Source organism: Pocillopora damicornis, chromosome 1 (genome assembly GCF_964200805.1).
Source record: "Pocillopora damicornis chromosome 1, jaPocDami1.2, whole genome shotgun sequence".
Classification (NCBI taxonomy): domain Eukaryota; kingdom Metazoa; phylum Cnidaria; class Anthozoa; order Scleractinia; family Pocilloporidae; genus Pocillopora; species Pocillopora damicornis.
Genome location: NC_142670.1, coordinates 788174 through 811551, shown reverse-complemented (window position 1 = coordinate 811551; position 23378 = coordinate 788174). Strand labels below are relative to the sequence as shown.

The 23378-nt window shown below is 40.5% G+C and overlaps 1 protein-coding gene and 1 long non-coding RNA gene across 7 annotated transcripts in view; one reads left to right on the top strand and one right to left on the bottom strand.

Annotated features, from left to right (window-relative positions):
• The window catches only part of LOC149051211 (uncharacterized), a 30484-nt gene extending 14373 nt beyond the window's left edge, over nucleotides 1-16111 (bottom strand). The window contains exon 1 of the long non-coding RNA XR_016186744.1: nucleotides 15795-16111. This is a non-coding gene — a long non-coding RNA (uncharacterized LOC149051211). The remainder of the gene's footprint in view (nucleotides 1-15794) is intronic.
• The window catches only part of LOC113669449 (protein mono-ADP-ribosyltransferase PARP14), a 29360-nt gene continuing 9986 nt past the window's right edge, over nucleotides 4005-23378 (top strand). Inside the window, exons 1-9 of one of the 6 annotated variants that reach the window (XM_089206878.1) lie at nucleotides 4005-4120; nucleotides 4481-4562; nucleotides 7041-7250; nucleotides 7662-7892; nucleotides 8223-9961; nucleotides 10200-10373; nucleotides 11150-12560; nucleotides 12836-13150; nucleotides 13883-15012. In XM_089206878.1, coding sequence (XP_089063004.1) covers nucleotides 4538-4562; nucleotides 7041-7250; nucleotides 7662-7892; nucleotides 8223-9961; nucleotides 10200-10373; nucleotides 11150-12560; nucleotides 12836-13150; nucleotides 13883-14160 — 4383 coding nt within the window. In that variant the 5' untranslated portion in view covers nucleotides 4005-4120; nucleotides 4481-4537 and the 3' untranslated portion in view covers nucleotides 14161-15012. Of the gene's footprint in view, nucleotides 4121-4480; nucleotides 4563-7040; nucleotides 7251-7661; nucleotides 7893-8222; nucleotides 9962-10199; nucleotides 10374-11149; nucleotides 12561-12835; nucleotides 13151-13882; nucleotides 15013-16889; nucleotides 17207-17408; nucleotides 17534-18719; nucleotides 18895-19598; nucleotides 19969-20283; nucleotides 20411-23378 lie in introns of those variants that run through there. The other 5 variants (XM_089206886.1, XM_089206856.1, XM_089206859.1 and 2 more) reach the window with 5 other exon arrangements.

Here is a 23378-nt window from a genome sequence, read left to right as displayed (position 1 = left end):
CAAGAAATCAAGGGCCTGCTAACCAGAGCACCAGTGATGGCCTACCACAGGCAAGGTGCCACAACACGGCTCACAACTGATGCTTCTCCTGTTGGAGTTGGAGCAGTTCTGGAGCAAAAACAACGAGACGGGACCTACAGGCCAATATATTACGCTAGCCGAAAGCTTAGCAACGTTGAAACAAGGTACTCCCAGTTCGAAAGAGAAGCTCTAGCTGTCAGATGGGCTTGCGAGAAGTTTTACCTGTACCTGTATGGAATTAAATTCGAAGTCCGCAGTGACCACAAGCCGCTAGTCACAGTACTCAGTACAAAGTCGAAGCCTCCATCCGCCCGGATAGAAAGGTGGCTCCTATACTTGCAGCAATTTCAATACACGCTGACGCACATACCAGGCAAAGATAATCCGGCAGACGTCCTCAGCCGCCTGCCTATTGGCTCAACTCAAGATGACGACACCAGAAAGACGGAAGATTTTGCATACAGCGTGGCAAGTGCAGCAGTACCAGCCGCTTTGTTGCCGAAGCAAGTTGAGACTGCCACAGCAAATGATCCAACTTTACGGATAGTGCACAAAGCTGTGATGACTGGTGACTGGACCCAATTGTCAGGCACCACCTACAAAGCAGTTAAGGAAGAACTGTGGGTAGTAGGACAAGTAGTGATGAGAGGGACTCGCATTGTAATGCCTCAGAGCCTGTGGAAACAAACCATCATGTTGGCACACGAAGGTCATCAGGGCATGGTCCGTACTAAAGCCAGGTTGCGGGAAAAAGTGTGGTGGCCACAAATGGTCAAACAGGTGGAGGATGCCATACGTTCATGCCACCCCTGTCAACTTGTGGGACCAAGATCAAAACCAGAACCTGTGAGGTCAAGCAGTCTACCTGATGGACCCTGGCAGGAGATCTCAGTGGACCTTCTTGAAATCTCAAACGGTGAACACCTTTTAGTTGCTGTCGACTATTATTCTCGTTGGCTGGAGGCTATTCTCCTAAAGAAGACAGATGCCCGACATGTGATAAAAAGCATGGAAGCTATTTTCAGAACACATGGACTACCAGAAACTCTGCGCAGTGACAACGGACCACCATTTGCGTCAAAGGAATTTGAGGGCTTCCTAGAATACCTGGGAATAGACCACAAGAAGGGCATACCCTATTGGCCACAGAGCAACGGAGAGGTGGAACGCGCAAATGAAACAATTTTGAAGATAGTGCGAATTGCACGCGTCGAAGGAAAAGATTGGAAAAAGGCTCTTGAGAACTTCCTCTTCCAATATAGAGTTACCCCACACACTGTTACTGGATTATCACCTGCAGAACTACTGATGGGGAGGAAACTGCGTGACAAACTTCCACGAGTCGAATTCTCCAAAGACCGTGCAACTGAAGCATATTGGCAACAGTTGTTGAGAGAGAGAGACACTCGTGCAAAACTCAGTCAGAAAGAGTATGCAGACAGAACACGAGGAGCCAAACACAGCAATATTGAGGAGGGTGACAAGGTACTGTTAAAGCAGACACGTGAAAACAAGCTCTCACCAAACTATGAGCCAGAACCTTACATTGTCACTCGTAAAGATGGAAATGCCGTCATCTTACAAGACACAAACGGGAACAATAAGATGCGCAACATTGCTCATACGAAAAAGTTTATGGATCCTGGGACTGTTAAAAAAGCAGAAATAGATCCACAGCCATGCCTAGCCGAGCAACCAGCGCAACCCCGACAGGATCAGCCAAATCTCAGTTCTAGTCAATCAGCAACAGATACATCTGAAGCCGTATCTAGCCCCTTGCCTTCAGTTGCTTCGCGCCCTGTGCGTGCCAAGCGAGCGCCCTCCTGGATGCAAGATTATGTACGCGCCTAGTTTAAAATTATTCAGAAGAAAATAAGAGACTCTGAACTTTCTTTTCGAGTACTTTATTACTTGGTTGTTTTTTTTTAATAACTTAGGGGGAGATGTAGTGTCCCGTATGTTCATTATTATTATGGGATATAGTAGCGGAGAGAGCGAGCATGTGGTAAGACGATATAAAACGCAATAAAGATTACGTTGTTGTTACAAAACGGAGTTGTACAGTCAATACGTCAAAGACACCACAGATATGATTATGAGACAGATTTTGACCTTTGACTTCTTTACTTCACCAGCACTGCTGCTAAATCTTGCTATCAGCACTAGCGTTGATATTTTATATTTAAGTTGATACTCTGCCATTACTCGTTGATTTATTGTAGTGCAGCAACCTATCTGATAATTGCATTGTCGTTTGCTCTCTTTACAAGGCTATCTGATCGTATATGAAGGAAAGTTTGTTAGGAGAGCCATTCACGCATCACTTTTCCACAGGCTTTGCGTGACGGTCGTCACATCTTTCTTTCATTACAACCACAGGAATAATATTTTACCTCTAGAATTGAACGAGTTTTACAGAGAATACACACTTAGAGAGGCTTGATTTAAGTTGAATCATTTATTATCGAAAGCTTCACGGAATAAGCTTTGCTAAAATGTCAATAACTTGTTTTAAGTTAAGAATGTTTAAAAATTACATTTGGAATCTTACGTGCAGAGGAAACGGCAATAGAATATTCCTCTCTTGGTTTTTCACCATTTTTCATCATTTCAGAAATGTCTCAAAAGAGCGGCTGCGAAGAAGGCCTGTGTGACAAGGCTTTGCAAGAACTACAGTTAAATTAAAAAGGCCACACTCGTATTTACAAACTATCTCGCACGACAGCTTTTTGGTGAGCCTCGACTCTGTGTATTTCGTTAGCTTCCAGGCGTACTCGACTTTATGTAGTATTAAATTGTACGGTGTTCCTGATATTGCGTTTGACTTTCAGCTGATCTTTTCTCAGGACGGTCATCCAAACACCAAAAGCATGTCGCTTGCCAAGCCGCAAAATATTCAAGAAAACAATGCTATCCACATTGACAAAAGGGGTTGTGCAGTTCACATACAAGTATCGATTGCCACAAGTCAGATCCATAGAGTAGCGGCGAAAGGAGCAGACTAGGGCGTCAAATCGCTCGGTAAGTCATTAAAAACCCTTCAGAAAAATCACTGGATGGCCATAGGAAATTTCAGTTCAAAGCACCCTATTTTCGATGTGGGATACTAAGAATTTAGGAATTTTGCAAACTACAGACCCATTTGTTTTTACCATCTAGATGCTTGTACTTTCTATCAATATCCATTTCCACACGGTTATCAGAACTTTTTTCTTCTACTTTGACTGGTTACCAATCCTATCTCTATACTCCTGTTAATGCTTGTAGCCTAGCAACAGCGCTCCTGACAAACTGGAAACTAATGCTTCGCAATCAAGGCGTTGTGACGTCACAGAACACAGCAAATATGTGCCAGTCATCTTACGAGTTCCGGGATGTGTCCGAAATATTCCATCGATCCATTAATTTAAGGTCTCTGTGTTCAATAAATTCTTCCCGGAAGATAAGTTCGGGCTTATACTTTCAAATATAAAAAGCCTCAAATGAACGGGATCGTTTTTTCCTAAATCATATAAGAAAACGACCACGTCAACTTGCAATTATTTTAGGTAAGAATCTTGGTTCGACCAGCGAAACATTGAAATATTATTTTCCTGCGCGAGCTCTCCAAAACATCTTCTTCGACTAATTAAAACCTGTTCATGCAACAAAAATGTCGTAATCCCAACCATAATGATAAATAAACGTTTAATCGTTTTTCCCGCGATACAGTGCCTCTGTTTATTTCAGATCACGCAGTACGCAGGTTTGGCTACTACAGTGCCAGTTCTCGTCTTGTGATGAGGTTACCCATTCCGCTCACATCTATTTAATTTCCTGTTTATTAGAGAAGTGAACTTTAATTGTGCTGTTTTGTCAGTCTCTGTGTCTTAAAAAAAAGCATTGCTGAAAATATCTGGATTCACACGAAACACCCGGAAAGGAAAGTCTTCATTAGGCTCGCTCCCAAGCCTCTTTATCCCCTTACGGTTCCCAAGAAAGCCGGAAGTACGGGTTCATGCAAATTAGAAGTGCAATGCATACAAATGAGTAATTTTATAACAGCGTTTCTGTCGGGAAAGGAAGAGGAATCCTCGCTTGAAAACTGTAAAGATTGACGGTGAGTTTTCCGGATTCCTTGTGAATCATCTTGTTGCATTACTTTCTCACAATTTTCAGGGATTTATCAACTAACACAAGTTCTCGCGAGCTGAACAATTTTCTGGCTTTGTCCTAGAAAATGCAAGGAATTCATTCTCCTCAAAAGCCCTCAAAAGTGATATACGACTGCTAGTGTTAACTACTTGATAAAAAGACAAAATCTTCAACAGCTTTAGAGATGAAGCTGCCTTCCGTGATTCATAGCAAACTTAAGATATTTTCGATTGAAACTGCATTACACTCTTACTTTCTACTGTTTTCATTCGCATTGTAGTCTTTGAGTAAGAAGCTACAAAGATCTTTCTTTTTTCTATTTCAGCATTCGCCAATTCCTCAAGTTATCAAGGTCAAGTTTCAAGCTCGTGTCTCATCAACAATGGCTGACGAAGACTCATATTACGGTAAGGATGCTTCATTGGAATTTGCAATGAATGTAAATTCAAAACAAACCGATAATATTCTTGTGTACTTATACGAGCGTTTGCACTCGTGATTGTTTGACAGGAGATTTTGTACCTCTTCTTTTAGGTATAAGATTTCTTATAAATGGATTTAGAACGTAATCTTGCGTTAAAGCGACCGATCGAGACATTTTTAGCTCGCATATCGTAGAAGTTGTATTTACGCACCACTGCACTAGGGCTTGTGATCATGACTTCGCACATTTCTCGAATTCTTGTGATAATTTTAGTTCAAGAAATAACGTGAAAGAGCAATTGTTGCTTATTGCCTCAATGTGCGTGATTTGACAAATTTGCTTAAAACTAAGCACAGCAATCTCGAAGGGTCGAGGCATCCGGAAGCAATTGTTTGCACCAAATTGCATTTCTGATGCAAGCAAACTCTTAAGCAAACTCTAAAGAGACTTCTAAAAACTTCAAAATCAAGGAATGACGTCTCTTGAGTTGATTGAGTCCTCAAAGTTACTGGTTGATAAATCACAATCCGAAAAACATTTATTTCCTTCACTCATCGGAAGGACATCCCCCATGTTATTTACTCAACTTAAACCGGAAGTCATAACACGAGTGTAATTATTTTCACCCACCATCAATTCAGCATTTCTAGACAGTCTGTTACACAAACAAATCGATATCAACACCAGGAAATAAATTTTTCTGTCTGAGCTTGCTTTAATCAGCTAGAAGCAGAAAAAAAATTATTTCCCGCAACGGAAAATGTAAAATAGGCGGGAAAAAAATAATTCCATTAAATGAACCGTGTGCCTTGAATAAAAAAAGGCTCGCTAAATATATCATAGGCATGTTATGCATGCAAGAGTTATTTCAGTTGGCTTGGGTGAATTAATTGAAACATTTTAAGTGATGTCTACATTTTAACAAAAGGAAAGAGTTCTTACGCGGAAAATAACCAAAATGTCAAATTAACTCACTCGCGGGTGTTTCGTGGTCGATTGTGTGTGTTGGCGAATAACTATAACAAAAAATGAACTGTATCGGTGCCATGGATACCTGTTGGAACAAATCGCAGAATGCAGGGTGCAGACCGGATGCAAGATGTACGCTAGGTACAAAATGCAGACTGCAAAGAGGGTACAAAATGCAGGCTGAGATGACAGCTTTTTCGCCTGGTATGTGATAACATGTCATCTTACAACTTGCCGAGCGTCACGCAATCGCTTTTCTGCGATCAACTTTCACCGTTATTTGCACTATGGTGGAACATTCCTGGACCGTTTCTTGATATAATTTCAAGCCCTCATATAGTCTTCTCACTTTGCACGCGAGTTGGTTGGTGTGATGCCTGTACAGATTTTACCAATTTAATAAAAGTAGATGTAGATGTAGATGTAAATGAGATGTCACTTTTGAATATTTAACACGCGCACTATTCGAGAAACAATATTTTGCACACAGGTTTGCATGTGGTCCGTATTATCATCTTTTTAGGCGGTATGTGTTTCTTTTATTGACAAAAATGCGGACCGAGACCAAAACTGTTCCTTCGACTTGATATATTTTCAACGTCAGTAGATCATATCACTTTTTTACTCACCTCAGTAAATTATTCACTCCAGATAACAGAATCAAATAAAAATGCTGACGATGGTATTTGAATTCGTCCTTGGCCAAACGTAAACGACTCCACGAGCTCACTTTCTCTAGGCATCGAAAACATTTCTATTCGTTCAGTGTTCTCAAAATTACCCTCGAAACAGCCAAACAATTTCCCTCAATAGCCATTAATGATACAAAATCCACCTTGCAACACACTCGCAACTTCACAAACTGCTGGGAATTTTGTTCTTTACTTGACAGAGTGGTACCCTTTCTTTCTTCTTTGGGCCTGTTTTTTTTTTTCTTTTTCTTTGCCCAAGGACTTTCTTCCGCTTTTGATTTTCCCCCGAGCAAAGATTTTCCATAAACAAAGAGCCTCCACGTGTAAAATTTTATAAAGTGCGCGATGGAAACAAAATATGGAAATAACATGAAAATCGAGCCCCAACTGGAGCGGTTGCCGCGAAAATTTCCCCAGGGGATTCGCCCACGTCTAAGATTATGTCATCTTCCTGATTTACTAACTTTTATTTGAAAATGCGTTTTTCTGAATAACTCGTGTGCTCTTAAGGATTTTAAATATTTTTTTTAATGGAAACATTAGGTTGAATGTTTGAATTCAGCTTTGTCAAATAAAATAAAAATCTATTTTTTCGACTTCTGAAGGTGGGAAGTAATCTTAACTCAGGCTAAAGAATTTATCCCATGTTGAACTGTAACATCAGGGAATTTTTCAATACGTTTTGATCATTATACCGGCATTATATTTGATACTCCAACTGTAGCATTAGGCCCCAAATTACACCGGTATAATTTATCTAACTCTACTTGAATCGTTGGTTTTGCTCCTCACAACATCAGCACAGCGCACGTCTAGTCTGGCGGAAGAGGGGCCTGCTGATCAGCCTCAATTTGAAAGAAATAAAATACTCATCCGAGGGCTAAGTAAAAAAACCTTTCGGGACGGACTGGTGAACTTTATCGAGGCAAGGAGTGGTGGGAAAGAGGTTAAGGACGTACAGGTGCTGAACAATGGAAAAGCCTTGGTCACCATGGCTGATGAAATCAAAGGTATGTACCTTTCAATTGAATTTAGAGAGTAAGCAGGAATATTTTTTATCGTACTTCGTTGATCCGTTCGCGAGTTTTCGGAGATGAAAACTCACGCCGGCTCAGTTTCATCCTCTCAGTTTTAAGCAATTAGCTTACCTTCAACTTATATGAAATTTACTTTTCATTGATTAAGATTGTTGCATGCTTAACTAGTACCTGAAGAATTAAGATGCCTTATTTTAGGTGTCCCACCGTTTAAAGACATTTCGACTTTCTTCTCCAAACTTTCAAAATAACCCAGATCAAAGTAATCAATTTATCTGTAAACTGCACATGTAATACAACGGGTGTTGTTCCCTTCAGGAAGAATCCAAAAGTGGAGATCACACAAGACAAACATTTGATGAGTATGTGATCTGTTTTCTTTAGATTTCACAGAAATAAAGACTAAATGCGAGGAAAGAGGTCTAGATGATGCAAAGGTTTCCATCGAACAAGTCCCGGTTTGCAAAAGCATCCTTGTCACAGGCTTTTCAGACATTACGCATGATTTTATTGAACTGTACTTTGAGAGTCCTCGAAACGGTGGGGGTCCTGTGGAGAAGGTTGACTATGTTCCTAAAAGTGGTCGAGCTGTGGTTGTGTTTCAAGACGCAAAAGGTTTTTGACACAATGATCTCCAAAATATAAGTATAGTGTAATTCCTTCAGGCACGAATAATCGACATCTGATCCTCAAACATTGTAGCAAATATTAGTTTTCACGATTTAAGACTTGAGCAGTACATTAGACTTAGATAAGGACAAATTAGGGATTGATTAATTGCTTGATTGTTTGATGGATTGATTGATTGATTGATCTACTCTGCCCTAACAACCCCATCGTCCTTGATCTGTGCGTCTCTCTAAAATTAAAGTGTCATGAAGTGTTGTGAAAAGACAAATAACTTCCTCAAGGAAACTCCTGACGCCGAGTTGCTTTAATCAACAGATATGGAAAGGGTGTTAACCAGACATAAGGAGAAACCTCATGAGTTTAAACAAACCCAGCTATCAATTAAAGGTTACCAAGAATTTCTAGAAGACGAAGAAGTTGATGGATTGGAGGATTCCGGTGACTTAGGAGCTACTGCAACCATGGCCAGTGAATCTCGAGTGAGCCAGAAACCTTATACCAAAGCACAACAGCTGCACATGCCTGTAGATCCCGATGTTATGGAATATGTCACATCCACACGATTCCAAGCTGAGCTGGAAGATTCGCTGGCTGGAAAAAGGAGCGAAATCACCTGGAAACCCAACAAAAAAATAGCTGTAATAGTGTACTGTGGGGAAGATGACAGTGATTCCTGGCAATCTGAGTGCATTGAGCAAGTACAAAATTACCTCGGCAAGTTTGCGAAGTGCGACGTCGAAGTCAACAAGGATTTCTGGGAAGCCGTGGTAGCAAAAGTTCCCAGCATTTGCGCCTGCTTGGGAGTCGATCCCCCGCTGATCAAGACTATTCCTGATTCAAATGTTGCTAGGATCGTTTCATTAAGAACAGATGTCAAAAGTAACGAGGAAAAGGTTAAGTCAAAGCTGGAAGAAGTCTACGAGGAGACCAGAAAAACTTACCTGCAGAAGAAAATTCCTAATGTTTCCGAGGAGCGCTTGATTTTGCTGAAGAAGATAGAGTTTGCCGAGAAACTCCAAGAAAAGAACAAGCAGTTGAAGATCAAGTTTGATACTGAAGGTGAAGAAATATATTTCGAAGGTCCCCAGCCACAGTTAAATGAAGCAACCACGAAGTTCTATAAACAAATGGCTGATATGGTTGAGAAGAAACTGACTTTATCCAACAGCATCCTGGAGATTTTAGTCTTAGATGAAGGGCTTCAGACTATCAAACGTCAGTTAAAAAGAAACAACGTGGAAGCAGTGTTCGTCATTGAGAAGGACGTCACCATAGTAGGATCATCAGCAGCGCATGCAGAAAACGCGGTGAGGCTCGTGAACAAGTTGATGGTGGAAGAGAAAGTTCAAGTGGACGAGAAAAGCAAGCATCTGTTGAAGTCATCTGAATGGCTGAGGTTGTGTGACGAGATGAACCAAACGACTGTCCGTGTCCGTAGGGACAACTGGAACGATACATACGTAGTTGGGTTCCGTGATGACGTGGCCGAAGTGATGAAGAAGTTAAATACCTTTCTTGAAAACGATTGCATCAGAGAGGAACGATTTTTGTGCCCGTCTGATTTCATGCGAAGGTATCTCTTTGAGCTACGTCAAGAAGATCTACGCACCATAGAAAATCAACTAAAAGATTTTGTAGTGAGTATTAAAAAGGGAAAAGATGATGATGATTTTATAATTTCTGGAAACATAGAAGGTTTGAATAATGCAGGAAAGAAGATCAACGCTCTGATAGACTCCACTGAGTTGAAAACCTTTGAAGTGACACAGCCAGGCCTTCGAAAATACTTTGACAGTGGAAAAGGAGATCAGCTGGTAAAATCGGTGGAAAAAGATCAAGATTGTGCCATAGAAGTCCAGAAAAAGTTAGGTCCTGGAGGAAGGGACGAGGAGCTGTGCCTCGAAGGCGTATCTGACGCTTCTACTTCTTCAAGCGACAGTGACGATGATGCTGAGGATGACCACCCCACCACTATTAGAACTGACTCGTCTACCCTGGTAATAGCCCAAAGGCATAGAGTGTCATGGAAACCTGGAAACATAGGAACAGAGAAGGTAGTATTGACACTGATTTCTTCACACTAGGGGAATATCTCACGAAAATGCCTTAGAGGATCTTGTAAGCATGTGAATCGATTTTAGTTCTTCACTTAGTTTTAACGTGCTCGAAAGGTGTGGTTTCATTATTTAGCGTCTCTCGTATTGACAATGCGACGTCTGATAACGACAACAGTCCATCATATTGAAAAAGTTATCAAATGATTCACATTATTTTTTTGGTTGTGTATTTCAGGCTGAAGCACTTGTCAGTTCTTTAGGAGCATGCGATCAAGCAATTATTAATGCCGGTGGTCCTCAGGCCGCAACCCCCAACGTTGGTGACATCACTGTCTCAGGTGGTTTTTCCTCGGTCAGTCACGTGATCCACACTCAATGTTGTAAGTGGAACAATGGTGGAGGGGAGCCGGTAAGGACCTCTAAGAGATACATCGACGAGTATTTGTTGTTTATATTTGCTGAAAGCCTAAACAATGTCGGATGCCCACCTGGCGAAGCCTATCCATTCTCTAATAGGTTAAAGCAACTGAAGACTATTCTGGCTCGTTTTGAAGTTATTTCCGATGTAGTTTACCTCACTCCTCTCTGAATTCTTCGAGAATGATCAGTCGAATATTTAACGACAGGATTATTGCATAAAGTAACTTTCAATTTCAAATATCATATGAAAATTCTAGTAAGAAATTTTGTAGAATTAGTAAGAGCAAAAATCTTACTAGAAAAAAAATTGAGCTGCGAAGTTTTCACCACAACAAAGGAATTAATTAGGCCCGTGAGGTTATAATCCAAACATCCTCGATCCTGATCCCAAAAGGAAATACCATTTGTGTGAACATCCTACATGGCGCCCTCTTATCATCCTCAGGAAAATGTTAGGAAAACTCAAGGCTCAACTTTGATCTCTGGAAAAAAGATTCCAGGAATTCTAATGATAGCTAGAAAAGGATTCAACTTTTTAACCTTTCCACTTGAAGGAGTGACCAGTCAATTTTTCTCCTCCCATTATTAATATATTGCATGACTTAACGCCAAATTTTGACTGCAAATTCATAAGAAATGTACAGAAGACAGTGTGGAGAATTGCTATTGAGATCACATAGGAATGAAAGGAGTTACTAGATCCCCTCTTGCCACCAGATTGTCCGTGCCACCAACATTCAACTACTTTTATTTCATCTTTTTTAGACGCTAAGGGCCATCGTTCAAAAGTGTCTACAAACAGGCGAAACGCTTGGAGCGAACTCCATTGCATTTCCTGTCATTGGAACTGGAAACCTTCAATTCCCACGTGATGCAGCCTCGAGAATCATGTTAGAAGAAACAGTCAATTTCTGCCGAGCCAACCCTGGTTCTAATATACAGGACATTCGATTTGTCGTGTTTTATCAAGATCAAGCATTAACTGCCGCCTTCAAACAAGAGATGGAAAAACTGCAATCCAAGAAAATTGGCAACTCACATTTGACAGTCGAGTTGGTAAATGGTGATTTGACTCAAGAGAACAGCACTGATGCTATCGTGAATATTCTGAGCACGGATATGAACATGAATAACGCCGGGGACCTAAGCAAAGCCATAGCAAGACAGAGTGGTCCACTTGAGCAACAAGAATGCAACAAATTGGGAAAGCAGCCTCCTGGAACAGCGATAATGACTAGCGGAGGTAATTTACAAGTACCTCATATTATTCACATCATTCCAGGCTCCTCAGATAAGCAGCATCTCCAGCAATGTTTGGAGGAGGGTCTTCGTGTGGCGGATGGCAATAACTTTCAAGCGATCTCAATTCCGTGTGTTGGCACAGGAGGATACGGCTTAACCGGAGCGGACTCAGCCCAACTGACGTTCAAAGCACTAAATGCATTCAGCGCTCGCTGTAAAAATATTAAAAAAGTAAGAGTAGTTGTGCTCCAGGCCTCTATGATGCAGGAGTTTCTACAAGAGCAGAAACAACCAGTGCAAGATATTGAAGAAGACAGTGACTCAGAGAATGCAGCGGCTAGGCAAACCAGAAGACGCGGACATAGGCAGGCACTAGGCCAAAGTGATGAATATTCTGTAAGAATTTCTGTGATTGGCAAAGACAAGGTGGGCGTGGGAAAAGCCGTGGAATCCTTGAAGAAAGGTTTCTCTGACGCTTGTACAATAAAAGAAGTCGAATGTGACGTCGTCAGTCAGCTTTCCGATAAGCAGAAGGATATCCTGAGAAAAAAGGCTAAAGACTGTGACGTCAAACTTGAAATTGAGGGTGACGCGGATCGCATTGTCGTTTGTGGTGGACCAACCGAAGTGGCTGGAATAGTCGGGGAGATCTGGAAAGAGATCAACGAGAGGATGAAGAAGAAACAGGAGGAAGAACAAGCGAAGTTGCTTTCAAAGAACGTAGAGTGGAGCTATGAAATACAGGGCATAAAAATAGAGTTTGCTCCGAAAGCAAATGCCAAGATTGAGTTGGCCCACAGCAGAGATGAGCACACAGTGCAAGTTTCTCTACGCGCAGAAAAGTTTGTCATCGACTTGAAGGGAAACTCTGGACGTGGACAAACGTCTGGTGAACAAATAACACTGACAAGAAAGGTGAAGGGTGCTGATGAAGGTTAGTTGCTATGCATCTCTTTTGATGAAGATGTTTCGTTAAGCTTAAGTCCGTAAGAAAGGACTAAGAGATATTTTATTTCCAAGGGGACGTTTAAGGTAATAAAAATGTTGTACAGATTGGGGATATTCAGAAAAGCTGCCCTATAATGTCTCTAATGAGCTTCCTTGTTGATCTTGTTTGTGTCTTGCTTTAAAAATATACTTGGATATTGAAATTTGACCTCAGTAGATGGGTTTCACTTCAACATTCTAATCTTTTGGTCCTTTCTGTAGGAATTCCTCTACCAAAGCACTGGGCACCAATGCCCGGGCATGACTCTACTGTACATAAAGTAAAATTGCACCCCGGCTCCTCTGAGTATCAAGATGTCGTAGGTAAGTTTCAAGCTACAGCTGGTGCGTTAAAAGTTCAGAAGATTGAACGCATACAGAATCCTCATCTGTATCAGTCTTACATGGTAAGAAAACAGAAAATGGATAAAGATATTGGAGGAAATTATGAAAGAGAGCTGTTTCATGGGACGGATGCTAAAAATATCAACCATATCAACACACAAGGATTCAACAGGAGCCTCTGTGGGGCTAATGGTAAGTCATTGAAACGTAAGGAAACGTTTTATCATCTCGTCATGGGGTCGGATTAAGGAAAAATTTCGTTTGCTTATGAGAAATCAATCCTCAGGCCTTCGGATTTCCTCGTTCCAACGCTCTACCATTGAGCTACAGACGCTTTGATGAGCAGGGTATTCAAGTTGCTAATATGTAGCACGCCTTCCACATACTGCTAGGATCATTACTTTCGAAAGCTTCGCGTGAGAAAAAGGAGCATTTAAGCAGTATTTTCGAGCGATTGGTCCTAAGTAGTTAACCCTTTACACCCTAGCATCAGTATGCATATTCTCCATACTGTTCTTTAAACATTTCCTAAGGTGCTGAAACAGAGAATTTGTTCGCTAATCAAAAGGTTCCTTCTTTGGTGACCATTTCCTTTATTCTCATGACCTTAATGTGTGATCTAGGATTGTTATTGTAGGGAGAAATTAGATGCTAGTCACTCTTAGGGCTTAAAGGGTTAAAGCATTTTTTTGGCTGAACTGATGGTGTTTTGGCCACAATTCTTTTCATTTATTTGTCTGCCTGTCCTACCAAGTCACTCTGACGTTGCACGAGCTCTGGCCGAATCACTATTTGGAACCAAATATGGTAATAAAAGCTGTAATAATATGAGGAGAATCCAATTGCCTCTTTCATAACAATTAACTTCACCTAATGTATGATTTTTTGGTACTTTTTCTCTAAATTAAGCATTCTTTTTTTCAGGCACGGTCTATGGACGCGGTGTTTATTTCGCTAGAGACGCTCAATACTCTGTTGGATTCGCTGGGGGTGGTGGTTATGGAGGTCGCCACATGTACCTTGCCAAGGTCCTCGTGGGGCAGTATTGTGTTGGAGATTCTTCAATGATTGTGCCTCCACCGAAAAATCCATCGAAACCTGAAATTCTTTACGATTCTGTGGTAGATGACCAATCAAGCCCCAGCAAATTTGTTGTTTTCTTTGATAATCAGTGTTACCCTGAATACCTTATAACCTTTTGAAGACCACATGGACCTTTACTCAGAAAACAACAGAGTCAAAGGCCAAAAAGGCTTGAAGTGCTTCATAGTTTAACTTAGTTTATCAGCTAATAGTATATAAATTGCAGAAAATCGTTATCCTTCGCAGTGGGGAACATCATATAAATGTTAGTAATAGTTTCTCGATAGCATTCTTTGCTGTACTAATTAAAGGCTTATTCTTCATCCTATAAATTGAATCGTCGTCCCGTTTTCCCGCTTGGAAAAGCAAAGAGTTCTGCTGTTATACAGTTAACTTTTTATAACGGTATTTTCTTTTTTATCGCCAGATTGACAAATAATATATTTTTTGCATCAATTTTCTACCCAAGAAAACTGGCGAAAGTAGAGAACTTCGAAAAACATGCGTACCTTTTTGCTGCGCTTTACGAGAAATGACAGTGAAGTCGCTATGATTACAGTTGATTTATGGTGTGAAAGATTCACTGGAAAGATTCACTGGAAATTCACTGGAAAGAGTTCAACGGTTCTCCAGTTAAGTTTTCATAACGGTATTTTCTTTTTTACCGCCAGATTAACAAACAATATTTTGTTCCATCAATTTTCTACCCAAAATAAAACTTCCGAAAGTAGTGAATTTCGAAAAACATGCGTACTTTTTCGCTGCGCTTAATGAGAAATGACAGTGAAGTGGCTATGATGACTTTTGATTTATGGAGTAAAAGATTCACTGGAAAGAAACCTATACTAGAGAAGCATTTATTATTTAGTTGGCAGCCAAAAGCTTGGTCAGAATTGTGGTGTAGTATTACCAACGTTTAGGTTTCACGAACAGGTTTATTTACTGAAATAAAATAGAGAAGGAAAAATGAACGTGTTGGTTTTTTTCCGTCTTCAACTAGTGGCTCTGGGGCAATATCTTAAGTTTTTCGCGATGAGCGAAAGTCCTATCAGCAGATAAGAACACTCAGTCGAGGACCTCCCATTCAAATTTCTTTAACTGCAGTTTAAGTCTTTCGAGCAGAGTAACCCATGTTCTTTAAGAGAGAGCGTGCGATTGTAAATATTGCGTGATAAGCAAGCGGCACCACTTGTCACGAATATTTTCGCGCCAAAACTGAATGGTTGACACTTTGTAATACCATAGGCGGCTTAAGCTCACGTCTCGAGAAAAAGCCAACGATGAATTCATGAACGCGTCACGCGTTGTGTGACTCGGTGTTAAGTTACGGGAGGAACCATAGGCGGCCCAAGCTCACGTCTCGAGAAAAAGCCAACGATGAATTCATGAACGCGTCACGCGTTGTGTGACTCGGTGTTAAGTTACGGGAGGAACCGTTGAAAATTTGAACACGTTATAAGGCATAGTATGGGGAACGACATATGGTCGATTTACAACGATAAATATTTCGATAAATATTTCAAATTTTCAACGGTTCCTCCCGTAACTTAACACCGAGTCACACAACGCGTGACGCGTTCATGAATTCATCGTTGGCTTTTTCTCGAGACGTGAGCTTGGGCCGCCTGTGGAGGAACCGTTGAAAATTTGAACACGTTATAAGGCATAGTATGGGGAACGAAATATGGTCGATTTATAACGATAAATATTTCGAAATCTGAATATTTTACACGTAAAATCAATAAAAACTTACTCATGCCCTGTGTATCCGTCGAAGTTTCTAGCGATTTCTGCTGTTTTAAGCTTGCTTTACCATCACTGTTATCCATGTCAAAAGACGAAGTCAAGGCTGCACACTCCGATTTCGACCTTGGTCCACGCGGAGGTGATTTGCGCCCCGAAAATCCTCCCGATCGGCATTTTTCTCAGCCACACTTTACGATCTAAGATCGCTGCACCCTGGGAAATGTCTCAATACCAAAACTTCACGCGCATTTCGCTGGAAACGAGTGTTTTCTACCTGAATTTCCAAGTTCGCTTCTTTCTGGTTATGCTTTGAACACGAAGACTGGACACGGCCGCGAAAGAGACTTGGGTACGAGGTCAATTTTCTCTCTACCGCGAGTGGTACGGTCGATTAATGTACTATACTTACCCAGAAGTCTAGTGACATCAACTGGCAAAACATTGTAGTTTGATAGGCCATGCATGGAAGGGTAGATGCAATCGACGTTAGGACATCATGTGGACAATGGTATTTACATTGCGGTATGTAAGACTTCGCATACAACGTTCGCTTTAATTACAGTCAATTTCAGGTGGCGAAATATTTCACCTCTCCATGAATTTCACAAGAAATCTACGTGTAGGAAAAAATAATATTCGTATCGGATTCCGACGTCAAACTTGCGAAAAGTTATGATACCTAAATATTTATCCTAGGTTCGCACTAGGAAATTTGTTCTCTGTTAATATAAGCTTTTCACCCGTGATTTTATCAGTAAAGTTCCCAAAATGAAATATTAGGATTTTCATCTTGAAACTTTGCCACTCTTAACTTTCTGATTCGCTTCGCCGTTAATTTCACCGCATCTCTTCCTCTTCGATAGCATTTTCGCGAAAATAATCGAAGCTTAGATGCTCACAGAAAACCCCGCAGAATATTCAAATTTTGTACGTTGTTTATCTGTTTTACTTTCGACTCGCTGTCTGATTGGTTGATTAGGACAATAGGTTAAGGCGAGTTGCCTCTGTGGAGATGGGGTAAGTATTGTACATTAATCGACCGTACCACTCGCGGTAGAGAGAAAATTGACCTCGTACCCAAGTCTCTTTCGCGGCCGTGTCCAGTCTTCGTGTTCAAAGCATAACCAGAAAGAAGCGAACTTGGAAATTCAGGTAGAAAACACTCGTTTCCAGCGAAATGCGCGTGAAGTTTTGGTATTGAGACATGTCCCAGGGTGCAGCGATCTTAGATCGTAAAGTGTGGCTGAGAAAAATGCCGATCGGGAGGATTTTCGGGGCGCAAATCACCTCCGCGTGGACCAAGGTCGAAATCGGAGTGTGCAGCCTTGACTTCGTCTTTTGACATGGATAACAGTGATGGTAAAGCAAGCTTAAAACAGCAGAAATCGCTAGAAACTTCGACGGATACACAGGGCATGAGTAAGTTTTTATTGATTTTACGTGTAAAATATTCAGATTTCGAAATATTTATCGTTGTAAATCGACCATATTTCGTTCCCCATACTATGCCTTATAACGTGTTCAAATTTTCAACGGTTCCTCTCGTAACTTAACACCGAGTCACACAACGCGTGACGCGTTCATGAATTCATCGTTGGCATTTTCTCGAGACGTGAGCTTGGGCCGCTTGTGGTAATACCAGCTTGCAAAGGAAGGGAATCTTTTGATTCCAAACTTACTCCTTATCGGCTTTAAAGCGGTCCCTATGTGTTTCTGCCAACCTCAAAAGAAATCAGCTTTTCACAGGTAAATACAGGCGTATAACATAAGGTCATTCATCCACCATTTTCAAAACAAATTTAAGTGTATTTGTATACGTAGTTTGATATCGTGTAATGATTCACCTCTGTAGTTATAATACTACTGTGACCGATTCTGCAATTATAAACCAAAATATCTAGATATCTATATGATAATTGCTTTGCAAGGGGACTGTTTAGTTTTTTTTCCACATTTTGTACCGTCCCAGCTTTTCAGCAAGCTCACCCGAGTTAAAGCACGTGTAACAAAGTAAATCTTTTGTCATCGCAGTTGCCGTATGGTTTTTCAGGCCACCGCAAGGGCGATGGTTATAACACAGTCAGACTTCTTGAGGTATTCATAAACCTTCGCCAAAAAATTTTCTGCTGACCTGAGACCGATGGCGAACTATCGGGGTAATATTTTTTTTAGATATGATTATGAGACAGATTTTGACCTTTGACTTCTTTACTTCAGCAGCACTGCTGCTAAATCTTGCTATCAGCATTAGCGTTGATATTTTATATTTAAGTTGATACTCTGCCATTACTTGTTGATTTATTGTAGTGCAGCAACCTATCTGATTATTGCGTTGTCATTTGCTCTCTTTACAAGGCTATCTGATCGTATATGAAGGAAAGTTTGTTAGGAGAGCCAGTCACGCATCACTTTTCCACAGGCTTTGCGTGACGGTCGTCACATGTTTCTTTCATTACAACCGCAGGAATAATATTTTACCTCTAGAATTGAGCGAGTTTTACAGAGAGTATACACTTAGAGAGGCTTGATTTAAGTTGAATCAGTTATTATCGAAAGCTTCACGGAATAAGTTTTACTAAAATGTCAATAATTTTTTTTTAAATTAAGAATGTTTAAAAGTTACATTTGGAATCTTACGTGCAGAGTAAACGGCAATAGAATATTCCTCTCTTGGTTTTTCCCCATTTTTCATCATTTCAGAAATGTCTCAAAAGAGCGGCTGCGAAGAAGGCCTGTGTGACAAGACTTTGCAAGAACTACAGTTAAATTAAAAAGGCCACACTCGTATTTACAAACTATCTCGCACGACAGCTTTTTGGTGAGCCTCGACTCTGTGTATTTCGTTAGCTTCCAGGCGTACTCGACTTTATGTAGTATTAAATTGTACGGTGTTCCTGATATTGCGTTTGACTTTCAGCTGATCTTTTCTCAGGACGGTCATCCAAACACCAAAAGCATGTCGCTTGCCAAGCCGCAAAATATTCAAGAAAACAATGCTATCCTCATTGACAAAAGGGGTTGTGCAGTTCACATACAAGTATCGATTGCCACAAGTCAGATCCATAGAGTAGCGGCGGAAAGAGCAGACTAGGGCGTCAAATCGCTCGGTAAGTCATTAAAAACCCTTCAGAAAAATCACTGGATGGCCATAGGAAATTTCAGTTCAAAGCACCTTATTTTCGATGTGGGATACTAAGAATTTAGGAATTTTGCAAACTACAGACCCATTTGTTTTTACCATCTAGATGCTTGTACTTTCTATTAATATCCATTTCCACACGGTTATCAGAACTTTTTTCTTCTTCTTTGACTGGTTACCAATCCTATCTCTATACTTCTATTGATGCTTGTAGCCTAGCAACAGCGCTCCTGACAAACTGGAAACCAATGCTTCGCAATCAAGGCGAAATGACGTCACAGAACACAACAAATAATAATTTCGAGTTCCGGGATGTGTCCGAAATATTCCATCGATCCATTAATTTAAGGTCTCTGTGTTCAATAAATTCTTCCCGGAAGAGAAGTTCGGGCTTATACTTTCAAATATAAAAAGCTTCAAATGAACGGGATCGTTTTCTTTTTTTCTAAATCGTATAAGAAAACGACCACGTCAACTTGCAATTATTTTAGGTAAGAATCTTGGTTCGACCAGCGAAACATTGAAATATTATTTTCCTGCGCGAGCTCTCCAAAACATCTTCTTCGACTAATTAAAACCTGTTCATGCAACAAAAATGTCGTAATCCCAACTATAATGATAAATAAACGTTTAATCGTTTTTCCCGCGATACAGTGCCTCTGTTTATTTCAGATCACGCAGTACGCAGGTTTGGCTACTACAGTGCCAGTTCTCGTCTTGTGATGAGGTTACCCACTTCGCTCACATCTATTTAATTTCCTGTTTATTAGAGAAGTGAACTTTGATTGTGCTGTTTTGTCAGTCTCTGTGTCTTAAAAAAAAGCATTGCTTAAAATATCTGGATTCACACGAAACACCCGGAAAGGAAAGTCTTCATTAGGCTTGCTCCCAAGCCTCTTTATCCCCTCACGGTTCCCAAGAGAGCCGGAAGTACGGGTTCATGCAAATTAGAAGTGCAATGCATTCAAATGAGTAATTTTATAACAGCGTTTCTGTCGGGAAAGGAAGAGGAATCCTCGCTTGAAAACTGTAAAGATTGAAGGTGAGTTTTCCGGATTCCTTGTGAATCATCTTGTTGCATTACTTTCTCACAATTTTCAGGGATTTATCAACTAACACAAGTTCTCGCGAGCTGAATAATTTTCTGGCTTTGTCCTAGAAAATGCAAGGAATTAATTCTCCTCAAAAGCCCTCAAAAGTGATGTACGACTGCTAGTGTTGACTACTTGATAAAAAGACAAAATCTTCAACAGCTTTAGAGATGAAGCTGCCTTCCTTGATTCATAGCAAACTTAAGATATTTGCGATTGAAACTGCATCATATTCTTACTTTCTACTGTTTTCATTTGCATTGTAGTCTTTGAGTAAGCAGCTACAAAGATCTCTCTTTTTTCTATTTCAGCATTCGCCAATTCCTCAAGTCATCAAGGTCAAGTTTCAAGCTCGCACCTCGTCAACAATGGATGACGAATACTCATATTACGGTAAGGATCATTCATTGCAATTTGCAATGAATGTAAATTGAAACCAAACCGATAATATTCTTGTGCACTTAAACGAGCGTTTGCACTCATGATTGTTGGACAGTAGATTCTGTAGCTCTAGTTTTAGGTATAGGATTACTGATAAATGGACATAGGACGTAACCTGATAGAATCTTGCGTTAAAGCGACCGATCGAGACATTTTTAGCTCGCATATCGTAGAAATTGTATTCACGCACCACTGCACTAAGGCTTGTGTTCATGACTTCGCAAATTTCTTGAATTTTTATGATAATTTTGGCTCAAGAAATAACGTGAAAGGCGCAATTGTTGCTTGTTGCCTCAATATGCGTGATTTGAGAAATTTGCAAAAAAATTAAGCACAACAATATTGAATATATTTTTCTGGGTGCAGTGATAGTAAAGGTAAATTCTATTTTTATTTTCATGATCAAACATCGATTACAATTCTAGACCGGAAACACTTAAAGGTTTTTTCTCCGTTCCAAAAATAGCGTTTGCCTACCTTGGGCAGTACAAGAAAAAGAGTTTCATCGATTCAGAGTCAAAACTGCACTCGTAAATACGCGACACACAACTATTAATTTTGAAAAGATATTCTCTTAGACAAGAAAACCCAAGTCTAAGCCGATTGTGATCAACAGATGCACGCCTCGACAAAGAACAATCACATAACCTATTGTAGGTATGCGGAAAGGGAATCCACCGAGTTTTTGCTTTAAAATTGGGAAGAGATACAGAATTTCGGACATCTAGGTCCAGAGAATTCCAGCCAGTGATTGCTGATGGAAAAAAAGACTTTTGAAACGTAGAAGTTCTACAACGAAGTTGAGAGAAGTTATCTCTTGATCTGAGACGAAAATGCGTACGTTCACTCGATAGTTTGGGCAAGAGTTCCGTTAAATAATGTGGAGCAAGATTCTTGACTATTTTGTAAATTGGCTTAATTTATGTGATAATGTAAACCTCTTTAAAGTAATAAATATAAACAGTCTTCCCTTAAAAATATTCGGTGTGTAGCCGGGCATATTCAAAATTTTGGTAAAAAGAATAAAAAACGTTGACACTCGCTAAAAAATATTAATATATTGTTCTGGACGTTTCGGCTACTAGCGTTGCCTTCTTCAGCAACGATAAAAATGCAAATGTCTAACGGCGTCCTGCTTGGTGCATGTCCACGATGTGTGATAAAACTAAATCTCGAAGGAATTTTTTTTTGCAAGTGTAACAATAGTCTCTGAAGTTTTTTAATGGCTCTAAAAATTCTTAATGTTATTATGTATGTTTGGTAGCGTCACGTGTTCGTTTACACTGTTTCTATCTCGCATGGAATCCCAAGCTTCAAGAATTAGTCTTTGTCGCCACGCCGATGACCTGTCAACAATTTCAACACTCTCCAAATCTATTTGGTGACTGTGAAGTATATGATGTTTGGCCAACAAAGAGTTTTCATCCAATGTTGCGCGTGATGTCTGACCAACGCAAACATAATCACAATCTTTACATTTGACCTTGTACCCGATTCCTCCGGAAGCCTCTTTCTCGATCTTGTCTTTTGGCTTTTCAAGTATGTTCGAGATGGAGCAAATAGGCTTATGAGCGACCTTGATGTTGAAACTTCGAAGAACTTTTGTAACTCTCTCGGAAAATCCTTTGGCACAGGGCAGGATAACCAAGCCACACTGGTCGGTATCATTAATTTCTTGTTGTCTATTAGGTTGGTGGCCAAAGCGAATGATGTTTGCTTGTTTGTTCTTCGAAGTTTCAACATATCAAGGATATCAGTTTTCTTACCATGGCGTCCAACTCTGCACACAAAGGCACACGCAAAATCCAACTTCTCACGTACTCCCGCAATGTTGAAAGAGCCGTTGAAGTTAAACTCTCTTTAAAAAGTAAACCGTGGTAGAATTCAGTCTCGATGCTATTTCAATTAACCCTTTCATGAACGACAACGAATAAATGCAATATCAGCTGGTTAAAGAGAGGAAAAACTTACCGAAAGTTACGGGTTGGCTCTGCTTTACGGCAAGCCGAAGTGAACCCTCTTCAACACAGCGACTACAAAATGTGATGGTTTCGTGCCAATCTTTACATTCGATAACGTCATGCCCCTCAGCAGATCGCTGTTCCATTTGCGGTATGTATTTTGGCGGTTTCGGCGAGATAGCCTTCACATCACGCCATATGCAAGCTCGACGATTCGCCACAACGTCGAAATATTTCATATAACGCTAAGCAATTCATTGCTCAGCTAGAGCGTCTAATGTTCTGCAAAGCTATGTTGGACGAAAAGCTACACCATTTCTGTGTACGCTGTACCAGTCGACCTTACGCTGAGCCATTTCACGCAACGCGACACCGTTTGTATGTACGCTGTACCGTTCTACTTTACCCTGAGCCATTTCACGTAACGTTACACCATTTGTGCTTACGCTGTGCTATTCGACATCACCGTGAGCCATTTCACGCAACGCTACACCGTTTGTTTGTGCGCTGTGCTATTCGACACTGCGCTAAGCCTTTTCACGCAATGCTGCACCGTATGTGTGTGCACTGTACCATTCGACATTAAGCTGAGCTATTTGACGCAACGCTACACCGTTTGTGTACTGTATTGGAAATGGGTGCTAAGCTATTCGCAATTGAGCTATTCCATATCACAATTTCATGTTCCAACTCGACCTAGGCAACTAGACCGTTTACCGTTTGGCCAAATTGTTCATGTTTAGGATGTTCTGTTTCATGAAGGAAAACTAAACCGTCTCTAATTTGGCCATGCAATTCCTTTCTTAGCCATGCTATCCTGCAGCTGATCCTTGGACCAGCTTTGTATTTGCTGATCTATTTTACATCCTTGTATTTTTGGCGGTGACGGCCGCCAATATTTGCACTAATAAATTTCTGATTCAAGCACACTAATGGAAACAAGGCATCGAAAAACTTCA